The following is a 16,179-nucleotide window of genomic DNA, read 5'->3' on the forward strand; positions in this document are numbered from 1 at the left end:
CACCTTTCAAATTTGCTTAGAGTCTAGCCACATCTTTGGCTGAGGCCAGAGCTAAAAGCCTTTTTTGACCTCGAGTGTTACATGAAACCTCTAAGCTGAATTTTGGCTTGGTCTGAGATGAAGGTTTTTTGTCCTTAAACCAGTGTTCCAGGCACAACATTAGAGAGGAGGGTTTACTCTTCTAGTTATGGGGGTCTTTAGCCTATCCAGAGCGCCTGCCTTGGGAAGCCCACCCTACCCTGGAGCCTCTTCTACCTTGGGCATAGCCGTTTTTGGCCAGAGCTACCAGACAACCCTCTACTAAGGGTCATTGGTCATAGATTTAGAGCTGGTCCTCCTATCCATTCCCTTAATTTTATAGATGAGAGATCTGAGGCAGTACCAGAGTGTTTAATTGTCCTGCCCAAGGTCACACAGGGAGTAAATGGCAGAGCTGAGATTTGAATCCAGGTTTTCTGAATCTGAATCTGAATCTAGAATCTGAACTCTTTATGCTGTTCCTCAAGTATAAACAACAGGAAAGGAAGAGCTTCCTTCCCATCTTGGGCAGAAAAACCTGGTTCATCGTGTAGAAGGGGGACAAAGAATGCAAGTTTAAAATTTTTTTTAAGTTTTAATTAATTAAATGATTTAAGAAGCATATTTCAGAAGTATAAATACTTTTAAGAAGCATCATTGTAAAGGTCAATTATTTAAAACTTTTTTTTTTTTGGTGAGGCAATTGGGGTTAAGTGACTTGCCCAGGGTCACACAGCTAGTAAGCGTCAAGTGTCTGGTCTGAGGCCAGTTTTGAACTCAAGTCCTCTTGACTCCAGGTCCGGTGCTCTATTCACTGTGTCACCTCGCTGCCCCTATTTAAAACTTTAAGATATTGATATGGCTCTTACTAAAATTCAACATAACTACTATGTTGTACTACACATGTTGTTCAGTCATGTCTAACACTTCATGACCCCATAGACCATAGCACTCCAATGCTGTCCATGAGGTTTTCTTGGCAAAGATACTGGAGAGGTTTCTCATTTCTCCAGTGGATTAAGGCGAACAGAGGTTAAGTGACTTGCCCAGGGTCACACAGCTACTAAGTATCTGAGGCCAGATTTGAATTTGGGTCTTCCTGACTCCAGGCCTAGTGCTCTAACCACTGAGCCACCTAGCTCCTTCTTGTGCTATATGTGGCGCTAGTTCATTTCTGAAATTTGTGAAAACTTTCATCAGCTGCTGCTCAATCACTAAAAGGTAATCCTAGCCTTAAGATCATCCAAAGAATGAGGTTTTAATGCAAATAAGACAGTTTTGATGTGACCCACCCCCATTAAAAAATTCTGTTGGAGATAGATCATGACTACAGTGATTAAGCAAGGCAACCTCCTCTACTCGATCCACCCAGTCTCAGAAAATTTCCTCCAGAAATTGTTGCATGTACCATGCGTAAGGACAGGGTGCTCCATCTTTTTAAAATTAAAAAGGAAAAAAAAACTATTATTCAGAATTTACAAAACCAAATAAGTGTAAGATAAATTTGTATAACTGAGCTTTCAAATGATATTTTTATAAGCTTGTAGCAGTGATATTTTTTGTAGTTCTTAACACTTAAAATTGCACTAAATTTTTGGGATACTCTGTATCAAGAAAGCCAGGCCTGAGATTTGAGGAATGAGGTGATTCGGGTCCTTGGTGCCCGCTTGTCCTTAGTCTGGCCCCATCCTTTCCAGCTCTTCAGATACCATTGCAGGAGTATTTCTCCCCATCTCCCTTTCTCTTGTTCTCCTCTATGGGGTTACTGCCCAGACCCTTTCGAGAGGAGAGACGCAAAGCGCTACAGTGAGTGAAATGCAGAAATAAAGGGAGAAGATTGGGATTGCATTCAGTGAACATTTACTAAACAAGCCCTGGAGTTGTTTAGAGGAGCGTGTTAGGTAATGGGAGAAATATAGAATTTAGAGGATGTGGACTTTGGCTTCATGGAAGTTACAGTCTGGTAGAGGCATGTACACATATATCTGAGGTAAAAATTAGAATTTGATAAATGCATAAGAGATGAGGTGAATGAAGTCTGACAGTAGGAGTTCATTACTAAAAGGGGGTGAGGGAGGAGAGAAATCAGGGAAGTCTACCTAGAAGAGGTGGCTCATGAGCTGAGGTTTAAAGGTTGGGTAGGAATTCAAAAGGCAGAGAGGGGTAGAGGCCATTCCAGGCTAAGGGCTGGCTTGAGAAAAAGTATGGAGATAGGATGTGTACAGGGAACAGTCCATTTTGGCTGGAGCGTTATCATAAGTGCCTGGAAGGGCGTTGTCCTATGGACATCATAATTATATCTTCTCTTACAGTTTACTGGGGGTTTTCATATACGTTATGCCACGTACTCGTCCTGTCCAGCCTGTGAGGAAGGCGGTTCAGGTGGTATTATAGTCATTTAAAAATAAGGAAACAGAGAGGTTGAGTGATTCAAGGTTGCATAGATAGAAAGGAGCGGAGCTGGGATTAGAACCTTGGCCTCTTTGATCCCCAGTCTGCTTTTTCCACTATACCAAGACAGACAGTGATGGAAAGGCAGGGTAGCAGAAGTAGAGGCACACAGAGAGACAAAACAGGACCTGGTTAGAGGGGGATAACCTGTCTGCTGAGGGCTGTAATTCCCTAAGGGAGGCTGATTTCAGGAGCAATTAGATGTTCCCCCCTCCAACGTCCATCCATCTGTGCAGTCTCCAAAGCCACAATCTGGACTCATTCTGTTTTTCCCCACTGAATCTCCAATCCCTGCCCCATTCTAACTTCTTATCTCTTTCCCTTTGGTACAGTGCGCTCTCCTCCAGGGCTTGCCAAGACACCCCTGTCCGCCCTAGGACTGAAACCCCACAATCCAGCGGACATTCTGCTCCACCCCACAGGAGGTGAGTGAGGCTGAGTGCCGTGGGCTATGGTGTGTGGCGGGTAGCCCAGTGGTAGCTACGGACGTAGACAGGATTGGGAGAAACTAGTTGTCCGAGCACCTGAGGTCGAGGTGGTTTGGGGTGGGTGGTTGGGGCCTTAGGAACCAACCTGAGAATGTCTAGAGCGGTGCTTTGTTTTGTGTGATGGCGGTCTGGTGAAGCCATCATGGACCTCTTCTCAGAATGTTTTTCAATGCACAGAACAAAATACATAGCATTACAAAGGAAACCAGTTATCTAAATAAATATATTAAAAAAGTGAGCTCATAGACCCAAAGTTCAGCACCCCTGTCCTAGAAGGGAAGAATCTAAGGTTCCCACATGCCAGCTCTTCTGACATTCATGCTTCCTGGGGGTTTAGGATGAACACCAAAGTGTATGTGCCTCCTGACTAATGATCATCATCCGTAGAATCCTAGGATTTTAGGGTTGAAAGGCACTTTTGAAGTCACACAGCTCAACCCCCACCCTATGCTACAGTCCCTTTCCCAACATCCCTGCTATGACAGACCCCTGCTTGAAGACTGCTGGTGTCAGGAAGCCTAGGTAACTTTCATTCAAAGATCCTTTCTTCAGCAAAGCTCAAATTTACTTCCCTATTACATATACCATTCACCTCCCTTGCCCACTCCCATTTGGCAGAACAAAGTAAATCCCTATTCTATAGGACAACCTCCAGATATTTGAAGATGAATCTTTTCTCTGTTGAGTATCTTTTTTTTTTTTGTCCGGGCCCAACATCCCCCTTTTCTCAAACTTTTCCTGGTATGATTTCCACAATTCTGGGCACCCTCATAAAGACACAATTTAGCTTTGTCAATGTCTCTCATGTAATGCAGAGCCCAGAACAGCCCTCTTGGCTTGATCTGACTCCTGCAGAGAACTGTGGGCACTCCCACATTCTTATTCCACCCCTTCCAAAAGGAGGGAGAGCCAAAGAAGCTGAATCCAATAGATGACCTGCTGTTGATTAACTCCATCACCCTCTGTCTTTTCCCTTTTCTACAGGGTGTTGGGCCCATTTCCCCATTTTTACATGTACTTTTGCTCCTTCCTGGGCTGATCCTCTGTCTGGACTTTCCCCTTCCCTCTGAGGGATGGTGATCTGGGGAAGAAGGGAGGCATGACAGTTAAGGTATTCCCTGGCCTGTTTCTGGCTTGGATCAAAGACCTTGTCCTTCAGCAGTGAGGAAGAGTCCCTGGAGAGGGCAAACCCTAATCTAGCCTATGTCCCTGGCTTTATAGAATCAGATATGTTGAAGTATAAATCTCAGAGTAATCCCTTTTGGGATTCCCACCTGAAAGGGACTCTTCCCCTCCAAGAAGGAGAGAGGGAGGGCATTTCCTTTTCTAAACAGACTTTGGTCTCACAATTTTTCCTTAAAAATTTTCCCATCACCTTCTGAAACTCTTTCCCACTACCTGGGGAGGGAGTCTAGCATCATAGAGCCTTGGGGCCCTATACTCTGGCAAACAGATGTGCTATAAAGGTTCTGTCCAGAAAGTCACTCCCCAAACTCGTTTCCCATTTCTAGGATTTGGGTGAGGTTGTTTGTTTTTCCCCTTTGGTCTTAGGAAGAACACCCAGCCCAGTAGGGATGGGGGTGGTGTGTGGTGGTAGGTGAATACCTTTGGGACATGTGTAGTACTTACATCATGGGCATGCCCCTATGTACCATGGCTGTATTATGATGTTTTACCAAAAAATTCAACAGCTGAATAGGGAAAGCTCTGTGCTAGCCTACAGTGACTTTGCTCAAATACCAAATCCAGGGGGCCGCTTTGGGGGTGTGTCAGAGGAAGGATGCAGCTTTCTCCCCATGGGGACTAACTAGGGATACATGGAGGAACCCTAATGTTGGTGGAGAACCCAGCTCCAACATAGCTCTAGCCTTCCTTTTCTGACATTTTTCTGACTAATTCCCTCCTGTCTCACTGTTATGATATAGTTGCTAACTATATTAATGTGTATCTCTCTTTCTTCTCTTCTTTTACCTGCTTCTCTCCCCCATCCTTTCTCCTTCTTTCTTCCTCCCTCAGAGGAAGATGAGGAGAAGGTGGTAACTGAGTCCTTTGAAGGTAAGAGTGGGATTTCTGGGTGGTGAGTTTCCAGCGACGTGATACTGTGCAAGGGTTTCCGATCCCAGGGCTTCAGTCCCAGCACTTGACAACAGCTCTGTCTTCAGATGGGGTTTCGAGTGGGCACAAGATGCCGGGGCAGTGAGGTTTTACACTGGCACAAGGCACCCGGGCCAAGAAGCTCTGCCAAGCAGGCAGGGACAAGCTCCACTGACACCTTGGTTCTGATGCCTAGCCCTGCTTGTGTGACATCATTGTTGTTCTCCTAGGAGGCAGAGACAAAAAGGCAAATGCCCACTCACCAGCTCCCACCAACATTCTCCCCAGTCTGCTGAGTGTGCTCTGCCTGTTCAGATCGCTTTGCCCAGGCCCTCTGCCCTAGCTCCTGACCCTCGCTTGTCTCAGAGAAGGAAGAGAGAAGATAGGCCTGTAGCAGATACCTTCATGGGCCCAGGAAAAGCTAAGCATGAGACCCAGGGCAGAGGTGAATTCATTCAATATCCTCTAGGCCCATGACCTGGTTTCTTTGGGGCCCACTATTCGGTTCATTTCAGGTAATTTTTACAGATAGAAGAGACCTTTAGAGATCACCTGGCCAAGGGTTCTTAACCTGTTTTGTGTCATGGAACTGTTCACTTGGCAGTCCGGTGAAGCCTATGGACCCCTTCTCAGAATAATAGTTTTTCAATTTATAGAATAAAATACATAGAATTGCAAAGGAAATCCATTTTATTGAAATACAATTATTAAAATAGTAGAAAGAACAAACAAGTTAACAGATTTTAGATCAAGAATCCCTGACTAGCTCAGCCTTATTTTACAGAATAGGATACTGAACAGAAAAGTCATTTGGCTGGGGCACAGCTGGGGATTGTGGAAGAAGCACTAGTCTTGGAGACGGGTTTGAATTCTGGATTTGATACTAACTAACCATGTAGCTCTGGGTAAACCATTTCCATTCCTCAACTTGATTTTCTTCATCTACAAAATGAGAAGAAGAACATTTGCATCACTTACTTCTCAAGCTTGCTGTGAGGTATCAATCAATCATCAAGGAGTTGTTAAGTGACTACTACATACCAGGCATTGTGCTACATGCACAACAAATACGAAACTGTTTTGGTCCTTAAACATTTTAACTCCTTGAAACATTGGTAGAGACATCTCTCTGTCTCTCTGTCTCTGTCTGTCCCTTCCTCCCTTTTTTCCTTTTCCCCTTCTTCCCTCCTCTTTATGTTTCTCTCTTTCCATCTACCATGTACATACCCATCTATCCATCTTTCTATTCATCTATCTGTCTGTCTGTCTATCCGTCTATCCATCCATTCATCCATCTGTCTATCCATCTATCTGTCTGTCTGTCTATCTATATATCTATCCATCCATCCATCCATCCATCTATTTATTCATCTATCCATCCATCCATCCATCCATCCATCCATTTATCCATCTATCTATCCATCTATCTCTATCTATTAATCCATCCATCTATCCATCTATCTATTTATTCATCTGTCTGTCTAGGTGGGGGTATGTATACATGCACACACAATTACACAGAGTAATTTAGGAGTGGGAGGAGGGCACTAGCATCTGGGGACATCCTAAAAGCCCTCATTCATAAGGTGTCACTTGAATTGAGCCTTGAAGAACTAGGAATTCCAAGAGGCAATGATTAGGAGGGAGGGCACTCCAGACATGGGAAACAGCCAGTGCAAAGACAGGAGATGGGGTGTTGTGGATGAAGAAAACACTTTGTAAGGTGTTTGGAATTTTTGTAAGGAGTATGAGGAATCATCATCATTGTCATTATTATTAGTGACAGGAGAGAGTGAAAGGCCAGATCTCCTGACTCCATTGTTCTTTCTGCTATAGTATGCTCCCTGCTACATGCCAGTCAGTCAGTAATCAATTTTTAAGCACCTACTCTGTGATAGACACTGGCCACCTATCAGGTGTTGTTTTTTTTTTTTCTTCTTCTTTAAGTCGAATACCTGGTTTCTTTACTCCTGTTGGCCTGATTTCCTCTTAGCTTACATACTGCCTGGCTTCCTTTAGTTCCTGAACTCAAAAGTGCAGTTCCTCTTTGGGTCTCCAGGCTCTTAATTCTAGTATTTGTGTGGCCTAGTGAAGAAATGCTGAATATGGAGGTGAGCACCTGGGTTCCAATTCCAGCTCTGCCACTTTCTATCTGGGTGACCTGGGGCAGGTTGTTGAACCTCTCAGTGCCTCAGTTTCCTCATCAGTAAAAAAAAAAAAAAGGTGGGTTGGCCACCCTTTGGACTTTAAGTTGAAAGTTGCTATGAGGGTCCTTTAGCTTCCAGCTGGTTGAGGCTTTGACTACAGGGTGTGGGTTGTTCCTTGTATCATCATATCATAGATTTTGGAGCCAAAAGAAACTGTAGCTATCATCAAGCCAAACTCCCTTGTTTTGCAGATGAGAAAACTGAGGCCCAGGGAATTAAAGAGACCAGGAACACTAAGGTATTAAGTATCTGTAGGGAGATTGGAACCCAGGTGTTCCTGACTTCAGGTCCAACTTTCTGTTTTCTCTGCTAACACTGTCTCATTGAAGGAAGCGGCCCCCACAGAAATACCATGTAAGCCAGGGGAGTGCAGATATGTTACAAGCCCCAGGCCTCTTCCCGATGTTAGAAAAGACCCTTCTCTGATTCCTCCTTCCTCCACCCCACTGCCCATACCAGTGAGAGAGTTCTCTGTCATGTTAACTTTCCCCCAAATGCCAGAGGTTGAAGGCTGGTTCCCGGCAGGGGCAGCTGTGGGGGGGGGGGGGCGGAGTTGAGAATAAGCAGAGCTCTAGAGCCAAAGTTCATGTGTTTGAGATGCCAGCGCATGCATTAGGCTCTGAGCCCTCCACTGGGGCTGCTCCCAGGGCAGCTGCCTCCCTGGGCTAACCTCTACAGGCTGAGCGACTTCTCTAACAAGAATGCCCCAGAGGACTCTGGTGGTAGATTAGCCAGCAGCCAGCAGCCTAGCATGCTTGGACTTTCTAAATAGAGGGTGGGGGAGAGGGGAGAGCTGGGCTAAGGAATGGAGCTATAGGTCAGGAGCTAGGAATTCATCGGGGCCCTTTATCTCTCCCTCGTGACTTGGACACAGATGCTGACCTGGCAGGATCATTCAACAAATGTTTATAGTTTCCCTTTAAAGAAACTGCTTTGGGGAACTTTGAGCAGCCCATCCCCCCCCCTCCCCGCTACTGTGTGTTTGCAGGAAGTGGGGCTGTTCTGTAGGTTTGGGGTCTTTCCCGCTGGGGATGGTGTGGAACTCCCTGCCTTTGGGGGATTCTTTTCAGGTGGGTGAGAGAGCTTGGGTGGGCTTTGCTATGGAATGGCTTCAAACCTTCCCAGTTTGCTTAATGTGGGGTGCATCATGCTGCAGGGGACTACTTGACCCTCTCCCAGGTGATCTATTACAGAAAGTAAAGCATAGATGGGACCTTAGAGATCATTTCACCCAACCCCCTATTTTTATAGATAAAACACACTAAAGCTCAGAGCAGGGAAACAACACCTTGCCCAGAATCACACAGAGAGTTAATGGTGAGACTGAGGCCAGAACCTGGGTCTCCTGACTGCCCTTCCTATACTTTTCCTAATGCAGGATGACGCTTCACACCCATCTAGTTCAGAGGTGTTAAACATGGAGCAGCAGGCCACATGTAGCCCACAACACACTCAGAAACAGATTAAAATGTAATTGGGAAATATTTAACCAATTAAATAAAAATACATTAGAACATAAATAATGTTAATGTGTTTTCCTAAGTCAGTATGTGCCCACTGGCATCCTTATATTTAGTTTAGTGACTTCCATTTCTATTTAAACTTGACATCACTGATCTAGTGTTTTGCCCCTTCTTTGTGCACCATACCCTGGAATTTGGGTGTAGAAATTGATCTGGTTTTCTTTTGTGCACGGTGCCTTTTACAGAATAGACATTCAATCAATGTTGAATGAATGAATGAAAGAATAAGGGAGACAACATGCTATAGGAGAAAGAGCATTGGCTCTGAGATTAGGGGTTCAAATCCTGCCTCTGATATGTGACTTAGGCATGTCTGAGCCTCAGTTTCCTCATCTGTAAAAGAAAAGTGTTAGATTCATGGCTCTCATGTCCTTTCCAGCCCTAAGTTTATGATCCTCTGAATGGAGTGAGTATAGCATCCTGAGAAGAATACTGGTGGCTTGAAACCAGAAGACCTGATTTCAGTCCAGACTTTGCTTCTTACAAACTCTGGGACTTTTGATCTCTTTTTTATCTCTCTCTCTCTTTTTTTTTTTTATCTTGCAAGCTATCGGTTTTTATCATATGTAAAATGAGAGGATTGTACAGAGATGAGCTCTGAGGCCCCCTCTAGCTTAAACATTTTAGGAATTCCTAAGTGAATGAGTATGCCTACAGGAAAGCATAAACAAAGGGATAGGGCCTCACTGTTTTCAAACCTAGGGTCCAGATTGTCCACTCCTTGAGGGCAAGGATTATCTCTTGCCTCTTTTTGTAACCTTAGTGCTTAGCAATGTACCTGATATGTAGTAGGTGCTTAATAAATGTTTATTGATTGATTGTCAGACTACTGAAGAACTACATGCTTTGGGGCAGCTAGGTGGCGCAGTGGATAGAGCACCGGCCTTGAAATCAGGAAGACCTGAGTTCAAATCCGGCCTCAGACCAAACGCTTGACACCTACTAGCTATGTGACGCTGGGCAAGTCACTTAACTCCAATTGCCTAAAAAAAAAAAAAGAACTATGCTTTCCATCCTAGAACAAAGATAAAGGAATTAAGGACAAAGGCTTGTGAGAAAAGCCTAATGGAGCTGGAATTATTCAGCTAGGGGAAGATGGTGGTAGTGGTGGTGGTGATTGTAATAGTGAGGGTAGTAGGAATGGGGACTCTTATTTTCTACTGAGAACAGAACATAAAAGTATGGACTTTGGCTGTATCCATAGGAATATGGTAGACGTGAGGAAGAACTTCCTAAGAGAAATAACATAACAGGTAACCAGAAGATTAGAGGTCTTTAAGAATGGATTAGATTCTTAACTGGAATGATTAGGTCTAGAAGTAGGGCAGTTTCATTTGATGTTTCAAGGGTCACTTTCTGTCCTAGATTCATGAAGTTGTTTGCAAACGTGCCCTCTGAAATTTTTGCTGATGAAACGTTTTATCTCATCAGGATAGAAATTCTAGAATTTGTGCTTTCGGTGTCTGGGAACCTAGTTGCTTTTGTATCTCCCATACCTAGGTCCACATTCTTGATCAGCCAATAAAAAGATGAGTGGCCTTGGGCAGATGAGAGTTGGAGTCCATGATCTCTTCCAGCTGTAACATTTTGTGTTTCTGTGAGTCCGTGAGGTCTTTCCTTCTCTCTTGCCTTCCAATACCCACTTCTGTCTGGGTGTGGACTCTGCTTGCCAGACAGAGATTCTTCTCTGAGATGTTGCTAACCCAAGCACTGAGTGGTACCTAGAGCTGAAGAAGGGGAGGGCAGGTAGCACCAGCGGTCATATAGTGCTGTCACCTCCTTGGCTCCAGGACTTATCAGCTAGGCTGGGCTCTGGGGAGCCAGATCGGACACTTGGATCTCGTCCATCTTCTTGGAATGTTGGAATGAAGAACCCAACCCCATATATAAGCCTCCTTTCTAAAATTGCTCCACCCCCAACATCACACACTCCTGTCTGCCCCTTGGGGCTGGTCCCAAAAGGAATTTAGAAGTGGAAAATAACATTTGTAAAGAGTCATGCAATTTAGAACTGGAATGAAATTTTCAGATCATCTAGCCTAACCTTTTACTTTTATAGAGAAGGAAGTTTGGGCCTACAGGAGAAAAACAACTTGCCCAAAGTTAAACATGTAATAAGGAGCAGATTTGAGCTAAAAACTGCTGACTCTGAATCCAAGACTCTGTCCACTGTTGTGGATATCTGAGGAAAGCTAGAGAATCAACCCTGGATGGTTTCAAATGGTTTTGGTATGGTCCTAAACATAGGCAGAAAAATGGGCCTGACTTATCTTTTTCTAACCCTTCTCCTCTGATGATGGCTTCTAGATCATGGGGCTTAGAGATAGAAGTCAACTTACCAAATATCTAGGTCAACTCCTTGGTTTTATGGATAAGGAGACTGAGTTTCACAGAGGTTAAGTCGTTTTGGCTAAAGTCACCCAGGAAGTCAGTAGCAGAGTTGGGATTTGAATCAGTCTTTTGACCACAAATCTAGGGCTTGATCTGTTCCTTAAGTTAAGCTCACTCCCTCCTTGCAGCTGCAGATAGAACTCCCTTGCCTTCCCTGTGCTTAAGCATTGTGCCTATGATCTCTGTAATGATACAATGAGATAATATTTGTAAAGGGCTCAGCACAGTGCTTGAAGGCACATAGTTGATGCTTAATAATGAACTGTTTCCTCCCTTTCTCCGTCCCCCCCTCCCCTCTGTCTTTTTGGAATCTTCTCTCTTGACAGTAGCAATAATAATACTTTTCACTTGTATACTACTTTGCAGTTTAAAAGAACTTTCATAAATGGTTCATAAGCAACACTGCTGGGTGAGGAGAAATGTCCCATTTGAAGAAGGGAAGGGTTGGCATTATCCCTATTTTACAGGTGAGAAAATTGAGTCTTAGAGAGGTTGAACAACTTGCCAGAGATTATGTTAGTAATACTTTCATCTGGTCTAGATGTCATGTGTGACTAGTGAGAAAATGAATACCCCCCTCAAAGACTGGAGAAATGGGTAGTAAAATGAAACATTTTCTGTTCTCAGGGAGCTTGCATTCCAATACAGGGAGACAAAACATATAGAGGGGTAAGCTGAAGGGCAGATGAAAAGGCTCAGTGGTCCCTAAGGTGCATTGAGATGGCAGAAGGCAATATGGTGGGGACTGGAACCCAGACCTCACTGATCTTTCCACTTCACATCCATGAGGGGGTAGGGGTAGGGGTAGGAAGTGAGGCACAAGAGAAGGAAAAGCCTGAGCAAGCTTCAGCATGGAGGGGGCTGGGTAAATCATTTTATCATGATGTCTCAGGACACCGTGAAGTGCCTCCCTGGGTTGGGTTGGCCCTCTCAAGAGCAATCAGTTCAACCTCTTGCTTTTCTCTCCAGCCCAGGCTCAAGTATTTGGTTATAGGGTAGAACTTGAAACAGAGAAGAACGAAGAGGATGAATAAGGGAATCAGAGGGCAAAACTGTGAGAATTATTGGTATTGCGGCCAGAAAGGTAATCATTTCCAAATGGATTCAAGGTTTGCTCAAAGTGGATGAGGTCAGTGAACTTAGTGAGTTGAACGAGGGCCCACCATGGGAGCTGAATAAGGGATTTCTGGCTCATAAAGAAGAACCCAAATGGTGGAAAATAGACTCTTTGGATTGAATACAAATTATCTCATTATATCATAAGCTCCTTGAGGGTAGGGACTGTCTTTTGCCCCCCCCCCGCTTTTTTTTAAAATTTCCAACACTTAGCATAGTACCTGGCACTTAGTAGGCACTTAATGAATATTGAAATGTTTCCTTATCTGTAAAATGACCTGGAGAAGGAAATGGTAAACTTCTCCAGTATATTTGCCGAGAAAACCCCAAATGGGGTTCAAAGAGTCAGACACAACTAATAAGACTTAATAACAACAAAATGAATGTTGACTGATTGACTGTAGGGGAAGACGGTAGCAATGAAAGCACTGGGAATATGGAAGGAGAGAGGAAAAAGAATTGGGGAGTTGGAGAAGAGGGAAAGGGAGAATGCAGATAGGAGAGAGGATTGGCAAAGATAAGTAGGGGAAGAGAAGAAAGGTGAGAAGCAAGCAAGAGGAGGAGTCTGGGGGAGGAGAAAAGGGGAAGGGCACACTCAGGGTGGGGCTAGATTCTCCCATTGAAGGCAAACACCACAGCTCTGTAGTCCTGGGCTCTGGCCTGCTCAGGTCAGTTGTGGGTTGGCTACCTTGGGGTTGGCCTTTGTGCTGAAGTTACCAATGGAAGGGTCTTTCCTGCTCTTCCCCAGGGGTAAGAGGGTCTTGGTCTCTCATCTAGGCTCCCATGTCCTTTGTAAGTGCCTCAAGACTGTTTGTGGATGGAGAGCTGGTATCCGTGTGGGTGTTAGGGGGCGAGGAGATTGCAGTGGAAGAGGAAGGTGGCATGGCAGTGGAGAACAATGGGGAGGGCTCATCCCCATGGATTGTGCTGCAGACTCTAGAGCAGGTTGTTTGGCTGCCTGATTTTCCCTGTTGGTATAAAGGAGGGATTCATTTCACCTGCCTTCACAGGGAGGTGTTCAGGGAACATTTGGCAGACAGGAAGAGGCAAGAGCATGGAATTTGAAGTCAGAGGGCTTGGGTTCAAATCTCAGTCTGGCCACTTACTACCTATGTGACCTTGTACAAACCACTTATTTTCTCTGGGCCCCAGGTTCCTTATCTGTTAATTGGAGGGGTTGGATTAGACGGCTTCTTGTTCTTTTCGGCTTTAACATCTAGAATTCTATGACCCCTTTCTCTTCACTGTCTTGGATCAGCTCCACAAAGTAGGTTGTGTCTAATACAAGATCAATGCAAGAACTGATAGAAGATTGTCCTCCTTTCCATCATCCTTTGAGGTTGCTTCTCGTGGAAATAGGTTTTCCTGATTTAGGTTTCTGGAGGAATGCTGAGTGTGTTAGACAGAAAGATGGGTATATCTCCTGCCTTTAAAGACCTCTAGGATGGGTCTAGATTCTGTAGCTTCCCTTTGGGGTCAGAGTGCACTGCAGGTGACCTGCTGTTGTTGTTCAGTTGTTTTTCAGCGGTGTCAGACTCTTTGTGATCCCATTATTGGCAAAGGTACTGGGGCAGTTTGCCATGTCCTTCTCCAGCTCACTTTTACAGATGAGGAAACTGAGGCAAACAGGCTTAAGTGACTTGCCCAGGGTCACACAGCTAGTAATTGTCTGAGGCCGGATTTGAACTCAGGAAGATGAGTGTTCCTGACTCCACGCCTGTCACTCTATCCACTGCACCACCTAGCTGACCTTTAGGTTGGGTCTAGATTCCATAACTTCCCTTTGGAGCCAGAATACACTGCAGGTGACCAGAGGAAAAACTGTCCATAGTGGTATACATGGCTTGGAGGGCAAGGGACTTGTCCTCCTTTTTCCTTTGTATCTCCATTGTCTTTTTCCTTTGTATCTCCATTGTCTACCATGGTACCTGATACACAGTAGGCACTTAGTGCATGCTTCTTGTTGAATTGGATGTCCAGAACTGTTCAAACCCTGATCTGTCCTGTGTTCTCTTCTGGCCTTTATCACCAAGGATGGACTTTGGGATCATGGGGAGGAGGAGCCACAGAGCCTGTAGAGGATAATACGTAGGGGCAGGAAGAAGAGGAGAAGGACCGTGGTGGGCATTTGTTCTTATTTCTAACCTGGAGAGTGACAAGCGCTTGTGGAGAATTTTAGAGGGATGGCCTGGCATATCCCTCGTAGCTTCATGTGGAGCGACACAGTTACAGGATGCTGTGGAGTCCACCTCCCTGGTATCTCTTGAATGTTTCTCCTTCTGTACTTCTTGCACCCTCCATAGTGTAGCAAGGACTCATTACCACCCACCTGGACTATTGCAATAACTTCCTAAGAGGTCTTCCCAACTCCACTTTCTCCCTTTCCAAATCATTCGCTCTCCCATTGCTAGATTGAACTTCCTTATTCATAGATCTGGACTCAACAATGCTCTGCTCAAAAATCTTCCATGGTGCCATATTGTGTCATGAGTAAGGCTCAAACTTCCTTGCTAGGCATTTAAAGCCTTTGTAATCTGGGGCTACCTTACTTTCCACCCTACATTTCTATACTATTACTCCTCTCTTCATACTCTCGTCCTCTATTAAGCAGACTCGTTTCTTTCCCTTGAACATGCCCCGTACCTTCCCTAGCTGTGACCCTTTGCTCCCACTGTTCCTGTGCCTGGAACATCCTTTCTTCCCTTTTGCATGTTAAGTTTATTCAGCCTTTAAAGTCTCTCTAATCTGTAATGGACTCTCCCCATCCTGAAACCTCATGCAACAATTTGCAATATGCCTATTTTTTTCTTAGTCTAAATATTTATTAAACAGAAGGCAAAGCAAGAATAATTATGGCATTATATCTATAAACCTGGGGTACACTTTCTTACCAATGCATGCTGTGTCTTTGGGAAAGAGTAGGCAGTGAGGCATATATGTTGGGAATATACATGCCCAAGGGCTACTCATATCTGTGGAAGCCCAGGCCTTAGTGGCTTTGGGCATGGCCTAAGCACTTGGCATGTGTAATTGTGTATAGTTAAATTGTGTATAGAGCTATTAGATCCCTCTACTAGACCATAAGACTCGAAAGGCTGGGATTGGGTTTTACCTAAATTTTGTACCTTCTCAGTGACCAGTTCAGTGCCCTGCACAAAGCAAGCACTTTATTAAATTGATTTTCTTGAAGCCAGTCAGTTCAGTAGAAATATGCTAAATGGGATGAGTCTAGTAGTTCTGTGGGAGCTTCCTAGATTTCATAAATTGAGGGGGAAGAGTATGGGGCAGGCCGATGACACAAGGAAGGTTTAATCCGTGTGCCTGTTTTTCAGTTTGGGGTTTTGCAAAGATCTGTGTCAAAGCCTTTCTCCCCATTTGCTGATATTCATCAGAGGTAAAGAGGAGGCAAACTAGGCTAGGCATTTTTAACTCCAATGTCTTGTCTGATTTGCTTTGTCACGTGCTCTGCTTAATAATATTCCGTTGTCTTTTGCAGAGCCCAGGAGCTATGTTGAATCTGTGGCTCGAACAGCTGTGGCTGGACCCCGAACCCAGGACAGTGAGCCCAAGAACCCAACTCTCCTAACTACACAGACGTATGGTACCGAGACACCACTGAGGAATGGAACTCTGGGCAACTCTTTTGCCCCACCCAGTCCCATCTCAACCATCAGTCCCCTCCTTGGCACGGACAGGTATGGGGCCAGTTGGAGTGGAGGATTGCAGTGAAACTGGTGGGGGTACAGACCACAGCAAAATAGAAGGAATGGAACCCAGACTAGGGGAAGGCAAAAGGAGCCAGCCACTTAGGATGCAACAGGTAGAGGGTAGATGGGGGTGTTACTAATACTTTAGTTGGTGGACCATTGTGTAGATGGGGGTGTTATTAAT

The 16,179-nt window shown here is 44.7% G+C and overlaps 1 protein-coding gene across 4 annotated transcripts in view; it reads left to right on the forward strand.

The window, feature by feature from the left end:
• The window catches only part of TNS1 (tensin 1), a 245,771-nt gene that overhangs the window by 210,718 nt on the left and 18,874 nt on the right, over positions 1-16,179 (forward strand). For all 4 annotated transcript variants that reach the window (XM_027873735.1, XM_027873734.1, XM_027873738.1 and 1 more), the window contains 2 exons: positions 2,802-2,894; positions 15,785-15,983. In XM_027873735.1, the coding sequence (XP_027729536.1) occupies positions 2,802-2,894; positions 15,785-15,983 (292 nt within the window). The remainder of the gene's footprint in view (positions 1-2,801; positions 2,895-15,784; positions 15,984-16,179) is intronic.

The sequence above is a fragment of the Vombatus ursinus genome, unplaced genomic scaffold (genome assembly GCF_900497805.2).
Source record: "Vombatus ursinus unplaced genomic scaffold, bare-nosed wombat genome assembly UNPS02014802.1, whole genome shotgun sequence".
NCBI classification, from domain to species: domain Eukaryota; kingdom Metazoa; phylum Chordata; class Mammalia; order Diprotodontia; family Vombatidae; genus Vombatus; species Vombatus ursinus.